General features: G+C 39.8%; 1 protein-coding gene across 1 annotated transcript in view; it reads right to left on the bottom strand.

Moving 5' to 3' along the window:
• thada (THADA armadillo repeat containing) overlaps nucleotides 1-13,102 on the bottom strand; it is a 116,255-nt gene that overhangs the window by 26,118 nt on the left and 77,035 nt on the right. The window contains exon 30 of the mRNA XM_047352005.1: nucleotides 9,048-9,130. Within this exon, the coding sequence (XP_047207961.1) occupies nucleotides 9,048-9,130 (83 nt within the window). The remainder of the gene's footprint in view (nucleotides 1-9,047; nucleotides 9,131-13,102) is intronic.

Genomic DNA, 13,102 nt, shown 5'->3' on the forward strand with positions numbered 1-13,102 from the left:
GCCAAAGCATAGCCTAATGATTATAATAGAGGTTTAAGGGTACAGTAATGGAAGCTGTGATGAAGGAAGGATGATGACCGCAGTATAGGCGTGTCAAAGAGAAAACAGCTGTCTGTCACAGCCCAGCACAGAAAAACCTGGAAAGGCTACAGTAGCAACATGCTCCTGTTAGCTTGTCACCTGTGTATATGGTCAACTGTGAGGCTTATGTTGTGATTCATACCTGACGATATAAATAAAGAATGATAAAGGTGATCAGGCCAAGATGCAACCAAAAGCCTGAGCTATGAAGCTCAGAACCGGACTGGGTTTCCTTACTTATTTTATGAAAATCCCAAACCAGTTTATGTGTTTTTGACTATCTAATGTGTCTCTAGTATTAGCCAATGATTAACACAAACCTTTGTTATTTGTTTTATTTTTTTAAGCGTGTTAGATCGAAACAGAACCTGTGAGGAAGATACGAGCCAAACAGCAATAAGCACCCCCTGGCATCCATCCATCGTGACTATAAATGTTCCTCTAAAACAAACTGTAAAAGTAAAGTAAAATTCATAATAAAAATGCTAAAGTTGTTTTTATGATGTCTATTAAAAAGGACAATAGAGGAGAGAGGAATTGTTTCCTACACTAATGAAATGTGATCCAGTGAAGGCAACTTCAGCACTATTTCTCATCCCGGTTCATAAATAGCCATTGTTCTCCCACAGCTGTGTTTGTTTAAATCAGTCTACAGGTGAAAACCTGCAGCTGCTCCAAACCCAAACTCAAATAAACAGGGACCAGTATTTGATATTCTTGGATATTCTGTTGAGAACATGCGAGCAAAGCTTTGGAATGCAACGCTATTAAATGTGACGAAGGCTCAGGTCTCTGCAGAGTTGAGGGAACTGTAATAGTTTAGTATGAGACTTTAATAGACTGTTAAAAAGAGACACATGTACACCCACTAGGGTTCTGATCACAGCAGAGTTTTTGGTTATTCACTTCTATTCAGACTGCTTTAAGTCAACATGTGTCAGATTGATTTGCACATTTTCTCCAGATTTGCATTTGCCTTTATCAAGCAATCCAAGTGGCCTCCTCGTTTGTTTTTGTTGGCAGTAATTTACAAACAGACATACCCTTTCAGTGTTAAGATTACAGGCTAAACAACTTTTTGGCTTAGGAAAAAAATAGATTTTTGGCCAATTTAAGGTAATAACACACACACAGTTAAGAAGCTGACAACCTCTACTTATGAAATTGAAATAAAACTGCATAAAATAAATACATTCCATGGCAGGAAAACACCTTCCCTGCTCTGGATGTGCCATTCACCCTTTGGAAAATTAAAAACTATGGCGTTGGCCCTTTTAATTGTACACAACAGGTAGCAACTTGCAATTCATCATCAAATATATATACATATATTAGAATAAATTGGTAATTTCACGGCAGAAACACAAAGGTTTAATAAATCTACTCATGAACACCTTAGAGCCAGAGTAGTCAGCTACTCTACTGTGAAACCAAATATGAATATTTGCACTATTATAATCTGCCTTTGAAAAAAAAGTAAAACTAAATCAGAATCAGCTTTATTGCCAAGTTTGTACAGATATCTCCTCTAAAGTTAATATTTTTACATTCTGAGTACCGTGAGGGCGCGAAACCTTAGTCAAATTCTTTGGCACAAAAAACATGTCCAATAAAGCTTATTCTGCTAAAATTATAATTTGAAAACTGAAAGTTGTATTTAATCAGGTTACCAAAGCCCTGATGTTAAATATTTCTTAATGATTTCATACATTTATGTGCCAAAAAGGCATAAATGTGTTCAAATCTGAATGGGAGGAAATGCATTTTCTTACCACTGTATCCCTTCTGGCCTAAGAAAACACGGGATCCCCAACAGTGAGCTAGAAAGTGTCCCTGGGGTGAGGAAGGTCTGGGTTACCACCAAAATCTGAACTCGAATGGAGGAACCCCAATACATTGATGGATGGATAGAACTGGAGTTTTACAGCGGTTTTAAATTGGATCTCAATGCGTAATTGCTACATCTCAAGTAAAACAGTGTGATGCTTTTAGGGAAGTTTATTTTTTTAGCTCTGCAAAAAGCAAGAAAACGTTTATGGAGAAACTACAGTTCAACATTTTTCCCTTGAGGAGGAACACCCAAACAGTTGCCCTCGTTTTGTTGAATCTAATCACGAAAAGACAGAGGAATACAGAGAATCCAGTCAGGCCAACCATTAATAACAGCCTGTGGATATGTTGATTTCCCCTGTGCATCTGCTTTACAGCATGAAACTTAAACCTTGAAAGAGGCAAAACAAACCTGCTGGTGTTTGTAATTCTCTGCAAATGAAAACAGAACTTCTGCTCTCTGTTCTGACTTTGGCAGTCCAGAAACATAACAAACACACAAATCAGACTTTAAGGAAATGAAACTATTTCCCATGAAGCAGAGTTTTTGGGAAGTAGATTCATATCGCGCGAGTGCACTGTGGGTCATCTTTGATGGTCTGCTCTGGAAGAGGTCAAATATTTAAACTAAATGCAACCACAACATCTGGTTAAAATAAACATGAGACAAGCTTTTTTGCAATTTTAAGCGAGGATTGTACTCATCGTCAGCTGTGTTTGGATGGAGGGAGGATGTGCTGTAAAACCACTTTCACCGCCAAACTATTCAAAAAGGTTCATTTTTAAACGTTTCATTCTGAAACAGCTTGTTATGCAACATGGAGGGAAAATGATGAAGGTATGAGTGAGCAAAGCAAAGGGAAAAGTGCTGCACCACAAACCATAATAAGTGTGCTGTGTCTTTATTAGCGCTGTAGACAAGCAACAAAAAGCTGAGACACTTTGCTGTGTTGAGGTTGAACGTCTCACATGCAAACAAGCAGCTGGATTTCCCATCAGTTTCCATTGTCATAACCCAAACTGTGAAAATCAAATCCCAAACACAGCATGTACACGTGTGTGTTTGCATGAACCTGACAAAGTGCTATATTTCTTATAAAAACATAGCTTTACAGTTTACTGGCGAAGAACTTTATCAACATCTTTCTTCGTCTTCATACTTCTATTATTTGCTATTATTGCTACCATTTTCTTTCTGTTGGCTCTTGGATTTTCTTCTACATAGAAAGTACTACTGGCTCAGTGCTGCTGTGTTCAGCTGTCACCATTTCCAGGACGCAGCCACTGACGGTGCTATCCCTGCCCCTATCATTGTGTACTCTTCCTTTATTAGAATTTTCCATAGAAACTACTCCTTCAGCGTTCCTCTCTCCGTCCTATGAAAAGGAACTGATGGTGCAAAAGCTGCCAGTAACACTTGTTTTTCTTTCCAACAGAAAGTACTTTTAGGTCAGTGCTTCTGTGATTAGTTGTTTCTCTTTACTGGACAAATTAGTTGTTGGAACTATTCATGCTCTATGTTCTTTCCAATTAAAAGTACCCCTGGTCCAGTGCGTTTTTGTTTAGCTGTGCCTCTTTTCCAGACGTAGCTATAGATGGTGTTATAGCCAGTACTGAGTTTTCTTGTTTTCTTTGTTTCTTTCTTTCTTTCTTTTTTCCCTTAGAAGGAACTCCTGGTGCAGGACTATGATGTTTAGCCGTCTTCTTCCAAGATGTTTGCGTTCCCATCTCGGCACAGTGATAAAGTGTTTAGCCATGTCTGATGAAGCTGCCGCTGCCTTTAACGCAAACTCCCCCTTTTCCTTTTGATAGAAAGTATTCCTAGCTCATTGTGTCTGTATTTAGCTGCATCTTTTTCCTGGGGGAGAATAATTGATGGTGCCTTTGCTTCCATTTAACTTCATTAACACAGTCTATGTTTTTATTTTTTAAATTGGCCAGGATTATATGTAACTGGATCTGCATCTGAATATATGATTGTATTGTACTGGAATGAATTGGAATGATTTTAATTGAAACAGAACCACACTAGATTCTATATATTTTGATACGAACTGGACCAGTTTGTACCTTAAAGTGTCTTTAAAACAAATGTTTTGTGAATCATCACTATAGAAGTAAACTGACGCACAATTAGCAAACACTGTTCTAAAAGGGGGAAATCTGCAGACAGGAGAAACATCTCACATCTCCACATTTATTTAACTAGACACTGGATTCCAGCGGTCTGAGCATAATCCCTCTTGAAAGAAGACATACATCTTAATTTGAAATGGGTGCAAGTATCCACATTTGGATCTGCATGGCTTACCAAGCTGTCAGAAAGGAACATCAATCGTTCTCTGAAGATATGTTACTGGAAGACTAAGTATGGAAAAACAAAGTTGAAAGATGTCTATGGTTTTTTTTAAATCTCTAAGTCTAGTTGGATAAACTCACATTTTGCACATGCCCATTGACGGGAGACGGTCTAATTATTTTATTGAGAGAGTCATCACATGATACAAATGGAAAAGAACGTGAGGTCATTGAGGTCATTGATTTTGGACACCTATTCTCTATTAAATCTGAAACCAATAGCACATTTAATGCAATATGTGTGAAAATAAATGTTATACCTTTAAGTCTTCCAAGTTTAGGCAATGACAGCTGGTGAGTGATTAAAAAAGGACAGTTTACACTTTCTCAAGTGTGGCTGACCCCTTAAAGAAATTTGAAACATACCTTTAAGCACTGCTTTCTCTCTGTGGACAGTTGCAACAACTTAGCACAACCAGAAGAGAGTACAATGAAGCTGTCTTCATCATTTATTGACACAGTACTGGAAAGATAAATTTTAGCCAACTTGCTTGCTCTTTTATATATTTTTTTGCTCCAACTCCCTCTCTTTCTCTCTAAAGCAAACCTTTCAGCTTATTTTACTGGTGTGGCTGGAAAGCAAAGAAAGGGTAGATTGGCAGAAGTAAAGATGAAGCAATAGACGGCAGGGGATTTATTTTTAAATGAGTGCGTGGATCAAAGGGCAGTGCACAGAGACCTGTGTTCAGACTCCAGAAGAACTGGCTGTTAAATGCAAAGTTCCTACTTTAACACAAGGAGCCAGTTAGAGGGGAATAACAAGAAGTCATATTGAAAAAGAGGATTGTTCACCTCTCCGACCCCGGTGCCAGGCACTCCTAAGATCCTGCTGCTTTTATATGAACTTAACCAGCTGCTTCCAGACTCTGAAACAATCTGTCTTTACATATTAAGTCCCACTCCACTGCTGGTAATTTAGATTTAAGAACTTTTTTCAAGTTCGCCTTTATCTTTTTAAACCGGCTGTTTTAGACTTATGGAATTCATCTCCATTTATAATATTTTATAATTAGTTCCAGCTGGCTTCTTAACTGAAATACCGAGTTCCTACAACATCTATATTTCAAAGTTGCTTACATTATACATACAAGAGCAAGCATTCACTCTAGTACTTGGGTTACCACTGCTGATATGATTAAAACAGAACAATGAGGCTCAGTAAGAAGAGTAGTTGTCTTGCAATCAGAAGGTTGCAGGTTCGATTTCTCCTGCCATATGTCGATGTGCCCCTGGGCAAGGCACTTAACCTCAAGTTGCCTGCCGATCTGTGTATCGGTGTATGAATGTGTGAACGTTAGTGAGTGCGATTGGGTGAATGTAGCTCTAGTGTAAAGCGCTTTGAGTGGTCTGTATGACTGGAAAGGTGCTATATAAATTCAGTCCATTTACCATTTAACAATAACGGACCTAAAGGATAACTGGAAACATTTTAAGCAAATGAAGAAAAAACAAAAGTTGTTTTTTTCAATGATAGATTTTAAACCCAAATCACTGACTTAAAGTTATTTTCAGTTCAGCTAAATCTTCATTTTAGGATTTAAGAGGGAATGTAGCAGTCAGCTGCTGGGTTTTAAGGCAATTTCCAAACAATGTCTACACAGAGAAAGATTATTTACAAATGCAAAATATTAAAGATAGCTGGAGAAGATGTTCTAGCAATGTCAGACGTGAAATACTCAGAAATGCACAAACCGTCAATCTCAGACTCTACAGGCTTCGGTTAGTTTTTAAAATGTGTTTCAAAAGGTTGCCATGAGAAAACCTGCTCTCTCTAAAGAAAGGACTTTTGGAACAATGTCCCCTGACAGATGAGACCAAAGTAGAAATGTTTGGTCATAATATTTGAAGAAAACAGCACAACTGTCAAGCACGGTAGTGGAGGGTTGATGATATGTGATTGTTTTTCAGCTACAGCTCTTTGGTACCTTGCGGTCAATAAGTCTGCCATGAACTCCTTGGTATGCCAAGGTATTCTAGAGTAAAATACGTGTCCATCAGTCAGCAAACTGAAGACCAAAACAGAGACAATGATCCCAAACACAGCAGCAAATCTACAGCGAAATGAATGAAGGTCTTGCAGTGGCCCAGTCAAAGTTTAGACCACAACCTGATTTAGATGTTGCGGTGGGACCTAAAGTGAGCTGTGCAGAAACAAATGTCTGAAAACCTGAAGCTGAGTTGAAGCAAGATTTGAAAGAAGAGTGGACTAAAATTCCTCCACGTTTCCAGAATTCCTCTCTACTTCTGTCAAGACAAAACATGTGTTCGGCACATGGCCAACCCAAAAACGTGGATGTCCCTCCCCTCTGCCGTACCCATACAACACTGCTCCATAAACTGGGTCATAAGCCCAAACCCGCCATCTGTCAGACGATACGCTTGCCTTTGGTTTCACATTCCTTCGCTGCAGGGACCCGCAAAGGTTGGCGGCGGACAGACATGCAGTAACCCACGGACTCACCGGGGGGGGTTTCACTGGATTACCCAATATGTTTAGAACATTTTGGTTCTCAAAGAGGACGAGGCAGCAAACCCAGCTCAGGAAATTCAAAGTGAAACTTGGTCCCAATGGAGAGTTCAGTGTCTACATAATGAGGTTAAGCACCGCTGTGCTACAGAAATAAAACTTTAGGCAAATATCTGAAATGTGAAAACTACATTTGAAGCTGCTATCTAATATTCTGCTTTTGAGAAATTAGAGAAAGACTACTAATTTTAAGATAAACGTTTGAATTATTTTACCCTAATTTGTGGTTCCAGGCACATGCTCTAAAGGAGTTTTATTTGGTCTTCACTTTTATTAAACGGATCACCTTTACAGCCTCAGAGCTGAGATCAGAGAGAGGCCCATTACTCTACAACCCGGTTCAGGTATGGGAAGATATTCTGTTTATAGTGGAAATAAAGACTGCTGTTGGATAATCCGAGGTGGCAACTGGTACCGATTTAACACCAGACAGCAGGATGTTTGCTGGATGCTATTTTCCTTCTGTCTTTCACTTTACAGTCTTTGCAAAATATTGTATTTAATAAATACATAGTTAAAATAAATTCAAGGAACGTGTTGAAAACACATCAGATCTCAACTAGGGGGGAAAAAAATCAGAAACAAATAGCCAAAGAATGATGAGCCAAAGGTGATGCAAAAAGGTGAATTAGCAAATCCCACTGAAAGAAGTCAATGTATTTAGGCATCAAGGTGAAATTGTGACAACAACTCACAAAAGTTTCAATCGAGTATCAAAATGGGAGAAAAGGCATGGTTGTTGAAGCCGAACAGCATGATATTCTGAGATTTTCACATAAAATTATCTCTGAAACTTACAAGAATGCTCCAAAGAAGAGAAGATATCAAGTGAATGGCAGATGCATGGACAAAAGAGGTCATATTGATGTCAGAGGTCAGTGGACAATGGGCTAAGTGGTTCCAGATGACAGAAAGGCAACTGGTGCCAAAATATCCACTAGTCTCGGTCTGTCTCTAAATGCTCAATACTGAAGCTTGAAGCAGAGGGGCTACAGCAGTAGGAGATCACCCAAGGTACAACTACTGTCGGCTAAGAACAGGAAACTGGGGTCACAAACCAAAACTAGACAACAGCAGACTGAACAAAGCGATGCCGGGTCGGATGAGACTTTACTTCAGCTGTGACATTCAGATAGTAACATGATGCCATGAATCCATCCTGGTGCGTATTAATGGTCCAGGCTTCTTCTTGCTTGAAGGCAACAGTACTAACCAGTGCCAGTGTACCAGAAGAAACATGTTTGTAAAAAGAAAAAATTACTTTATCTGTAAATCTAGGAGGGCTATGAATAATCTTAAGTTTAACTGCATGTGTATGAAAATAATGACAATTCAATTAAATTCAAAAATACTTTATTAATCCTAAAGGGAAATTAAATGTTGTTGTAGCTCATTATGAGGGTTTCCTCAAAGGGTCGTTGTAGATGCTGATGGCTGTGGGCAGGAAGGATCTCCTGTAGCGCTCCGTCTTACTGCAGATCTGACTGAAGACACTCTGTTGTTGTAGAACAGTCTCATGAAGAGGATGCTCAGGGTTCTCCATAATGTTCTTCATTTTATGAAGAATCCGTCTTTCCACAATGATCTCCAGAGGTTCTAGAGGAGTCCCCAGAACAGAGCCAGCCTTTTTTATCAGCTTGTTGAGCTTTTTTAAGTCCCTGGCTCTGATGCTGCTTCCCGGGCAGATGATAGCAGAAGAGATCACACTTTCCACAACAGACTTATAGAAGATATTTGACAATGAATGTAAACTGGAGTTCCTCATACTGGTGCTTTCCTCCGGGCCCTGATATAATGGGTCAGAAACCGGGCCTGTGGTGTTACGCCAATACAAAGAGCTAAACCACTGTTGTAGGTGATGCCCACAAAAAGGTCCTACTTTCCACTGAAATTTCAAATAATATGATTTCATTATAACTTTAGTCAGCGGCATGAGGAGAAAATACAGTTTCCAGATGAGCAGTAAGAACGTAGCAGCTTTTTATTTAACAGAGTAACACTTAAAGATTCAGTATGCAAATGTTCTGATCCTGCTGAAACTGGATGGACTTCTCAAACGTTAATGTTGCAGGAGTGGATGCAGAGATGTCGTAAATCTTTCGGACTTTAGAACCCAAGTAGGTAAGACCTCAATTTCTTGTTAAAGTTTCATTGCAAAAGGTTCTGAACCAGAATTTGTTGCATGTGATTGGTATTTTTTTCTTTTTTACAAAACTTTTACACAGATAGTGACCTATTAGCAACATCTTACCTTCCAGAAGGCTGGTCTTTGACCCACAAAGACACATCAACACGTCTAAATAGGCTCCTCTGGTCACCAAACAGGAATTCTGCCTAAAAACGAGACAGACACAAAACCCTGTATTTGATCTGCCAATAAAAAGTCGATGAAAATCAGCTTTCACAGAGACTAAATAAGCTTTTGAATGTGTTGGGAGAAAACAAACACGCAAACTGTTCAGGATGAAGGATCTCTTTTATCAGGGAGAAGACTGCCTAAGTGTTTCAAACCCACTTATTGATTCAGACAGATAATAATGCAGCCTCCAGCCAAGATCATCTGGTTTCCATGAAGATCACAGATGAAGATCTTCAGAAACAGGCTCATGTCTCATGGCTAAACTGGGTCACAACATTCACAACTCTATAAATCTTTTAAATGTTGAAACTCTTGGTGATCTTCTGGTGCCAGTGGGTTTGGTGTCCGTGCTGGTTAACATAATTTATAAGCGATTTATCAGAACTTTTTCTTTTTTAATGAACAGAATGAGCCTGCCCAGCAGGCAGACATGTTCAGCGCCGTTATAGGCTGGCTGGCTTTGTGGGTCTGCATAAGGCTGGTTGATCATATTGTTCAACTGCCCAGCATGTGGGGGAAACAGATGTGAAGAGGTCTGCCGTCTATGATTTCCTCAGCTGCAACCCAGAGAAACATGAGGCCACATTTTGCACAGCAGGTCTTCAACAATCATGGCAAAACTGTATTTCAGGGCATGCACAGTGCTTCCGTTGATCTACTGTATCAAGCTTAATTTCTGTGAATCTAAGTATTTGTCATAATGTTTACAGTGAAAACAAGACTGTGTGGGCTGCTGCAGCTCTCTGACAGTGTGTGTCCTTTGAACTGCCTTCTGCTGGGCTCAGATATTGCCAGACAGCTATGGGTGTAGTTAAAAGAGCTCACAGAGAGCAGCTGAAACACCAGTCAACAAGTTATACAATGTTCAAACCAAAGGACAAAGTTTATAAAGCAAGAGAACAGCAGAGGAAAGACGAGAGCTTACTAAAGGCTGCAGATTAATGTATCTGGTAAGATATATGTTGAGCTATACATGTTTCATGTGACACACCGCCAGAACATTATGGCAGCTTTTTAACCATTTAACAGCACACTGAGGCCATTATGCGAAAACTCTGGTTCGGGAAAAACATCTGTTAAGGTTGGGAAAACAGATACTGCAGCATCCAGAACATCAGTGGGTGGAGTACCTTTTTAGTCAGGCTTAAAAGTTTCAGATTATAAAATACATTTTGATCAAATAAAAAAACAACTTGAGTAAATACAAAAAGCAGTTTTCAAATAATGATTTCAGTTATAAAATGGAGCCAACATGGCCCTATGTGAAAAAAATAATCACCCGCCAAACCTAATAACTTCCCTTTGATGCTAAGAACTGGCAATCAGTCTTTTACGTCACTGTGGATGATTTTTTGCCTACACTTTGCTGAATTATATTAATTCAGCCACAGTAAAGGATTTCTGAGGATTATCACATAAACTCATTGTAATCTGACTTTTGTTTAGACTTTTACTAGGCCACTTCAAAATCTCTTTTTGTAGCCCATACTGAGCTTTATTTGGTGTGCTTTAGATCATTTACCAGCTGCATACCATAAGTGTACCTGACCAAAGGTCAGAAATTGATGGATGGACGTTGTCCTTCAGCAGCAGCTGCAGAGCGTCATACCACCACCATCTTTGACTTTACGAATAATGTTTTTTTTCTATACCAGATGTGGTGAAATGCAAACCCTCCGCAAAGTGCGGTTTCCATCATCTCCTTGGTCCAGAGAATATTTTTACAGGAGTCGTGGCATCATCATGATATTTTTTTTGGGAAATGTGAGACAGGCCTTCGTGTTTTTCTTCCTCCGCTGTGTTCTTGGGCTTTGGTACTCTCCAGTGGATGCCATTTTTTTGCAGTCTGTCTTTCCTATCGTTGACTCATCAACACTGACCTTAACGGACGGAAGTGAGCCCTGCAGTGGTTTGATGTTGTTCTCAGTTCTCTTGTGACCTCCTGGATGATGTGCTCTTGGAGTAATTTTGGTAGCCGGGCCACTCTTTAAAAGGTTCACTACTGGTGCATGCTTTCTTTATGTGTGGAAAATGGATCTCACTGGGATTCACAGGAGACTCAAAGCCCAAAAAAGAGACTGACAGATGTCAGTTACTTTGTTTTGCATCTGTTTTACTATTTGTTTGGATTGGGGCACAATAGCCTATGTTGTTGGACAGGTTCTGGTCACATTATTTCTGCATTCAACAGGTCTGGCAGTAATCAGGCCTGAGTGTGGCTGATGAACTTGAACTTGCCTTTGCAAGAAATGTAATGAATTACAGTTTATTCCAGATTTAAGGGGGTGAACACTTTCCCACAGAGGGCCAGGTTGGTTTGGAGAGCAATTTGTCAACAACAAACTTAATTTATTCTCTTTTTTCAAACACCAGAATTTTACCAGCATTATAATCAAAAAAACTGTTAAAGCATTTCATGAAAAAGGAGCATCAGCTTTTGTGCCTCAACAGAAAACAGTCAGATCAGTGCGACACCTAGCTGTGAGCGGAAATAACTGATAAAAAGTTCAACTGACAACAGTATTAATCAGAACATCACGTTCTTCTACAGACTCTCCTTTTTCACTGACAGACCAGCTTGGCTCTGGGACTACAGCCACACTCTCTCATCAGGGTATCAACTCTTATCCCTCTTCTATCGGAGTAATTAAAGAAATAAAAGGAACGCTGCTTTTTGAAACTTGGTGCAGGCGGTCATAATCGGGTTATTTAAGTATAATGACCAAGACAAAAAAGTTCTTGTTGTCACTAGGTCAAAAGGATTGCAGGAAAAAAGACTGAAACGGACAAAGATGTGACTTTCTGATCCTTAAGGGCAAAACTAATCGAGTGTCTTATGGCCCAAACAGATCCAGGATTTACTCCATCTTTCTTCATTAAATCACTAAATACCCAGTTCACTGTAATGCTTATTAATTTCTAATCATGGTGTTTATTTTACTTGTAAACTGATGTAGCTGCATGTGTGGGCATGGTACAGCATGCGTCATCAGGAATAGGACCGCATCGCTCTGCTACAAAGCATACAGTGTGTAAGCTGGTTGCATGCTGTCATCACCCAGATATTAATAACACCATGCTTCTCTCTCTCTCTGTCTCTCTCTCACACACACACACACACACACACACACACACACACACACACACACACACACACACACACACACACACACACCAAAACAGAGACGATGGAGAGGCAGGGATGAGTCCTGTGAGGAAGTTAACACTAAACGTCAGATGATTGATCTGGAGTATTTTAAAGTATCACCAATAAGCATCGACGGCACACATTGATTTTTAAACGGGTTGGGCCGCACACAGTGTGTAACATAGACGTTTCATCAATGTGTCCGCCATGCTGTGAGAAACAAGTCCGCCCTGGAAAGTAATACATGCATGCTTGGATACTAGGTTTTCTGATTAAATGAACCATGATGTTAACATTCACCTACTTTTGATTAACCTTTTTTATTATGTACAATAATATATGTTCACTTTAGTACTAATGATGGTGATGCAGGGCCTGTTTATAGGACAACGATCCGTTGAAAACTGGATTGTTTTCCCCCCAGTTTCTCTTAACACGTTGTTGGACCATGTTTTGCTGAATATTGGACCATTTGCACGTTGCTGGACGCTACCAGGGCTTCCGGCGTTTTTGGCCATTTTGTATCCCAGGACGGTCCGCTACTACAAATCCCAGCGGCCACTGCGGCTGATAAGACGGGGGCGTCCCAGTTCTGATGTCACAGCACCTATATATATGAGACTCCCCACAATTGCTTTTCAGCTTGGGACCAAGACGCGGTTACCACGCAACTGAAGCAACATTCTGGAGAAGAGGTCCCAAGTGGATTTCATTCATTCTCCTTCGTTGGCCAACGAGAAAACTAAGCGAATTAAGCTTACAGGAATAAGAAGGCTTGTAAGTTTCAACTTTACCGATC

Source organism: Girardinichthys multiradiatus, chromosome 22, assembly GCF_021462225.1.
Source record: "Girardinichthys multiradiatus isolate DD_20200921_A chromosome 22, DD_fGirMul_XY1, whole genome shotgun sequence".
In the NCBI taxonomy this organism is placed as follows: Eukaryota; Metazoa; Chordata; class Actinopteri; order Cyprinodontiformes; family Goodeidae; genus Girardinichthys; species Girardinichthys multiradiatus.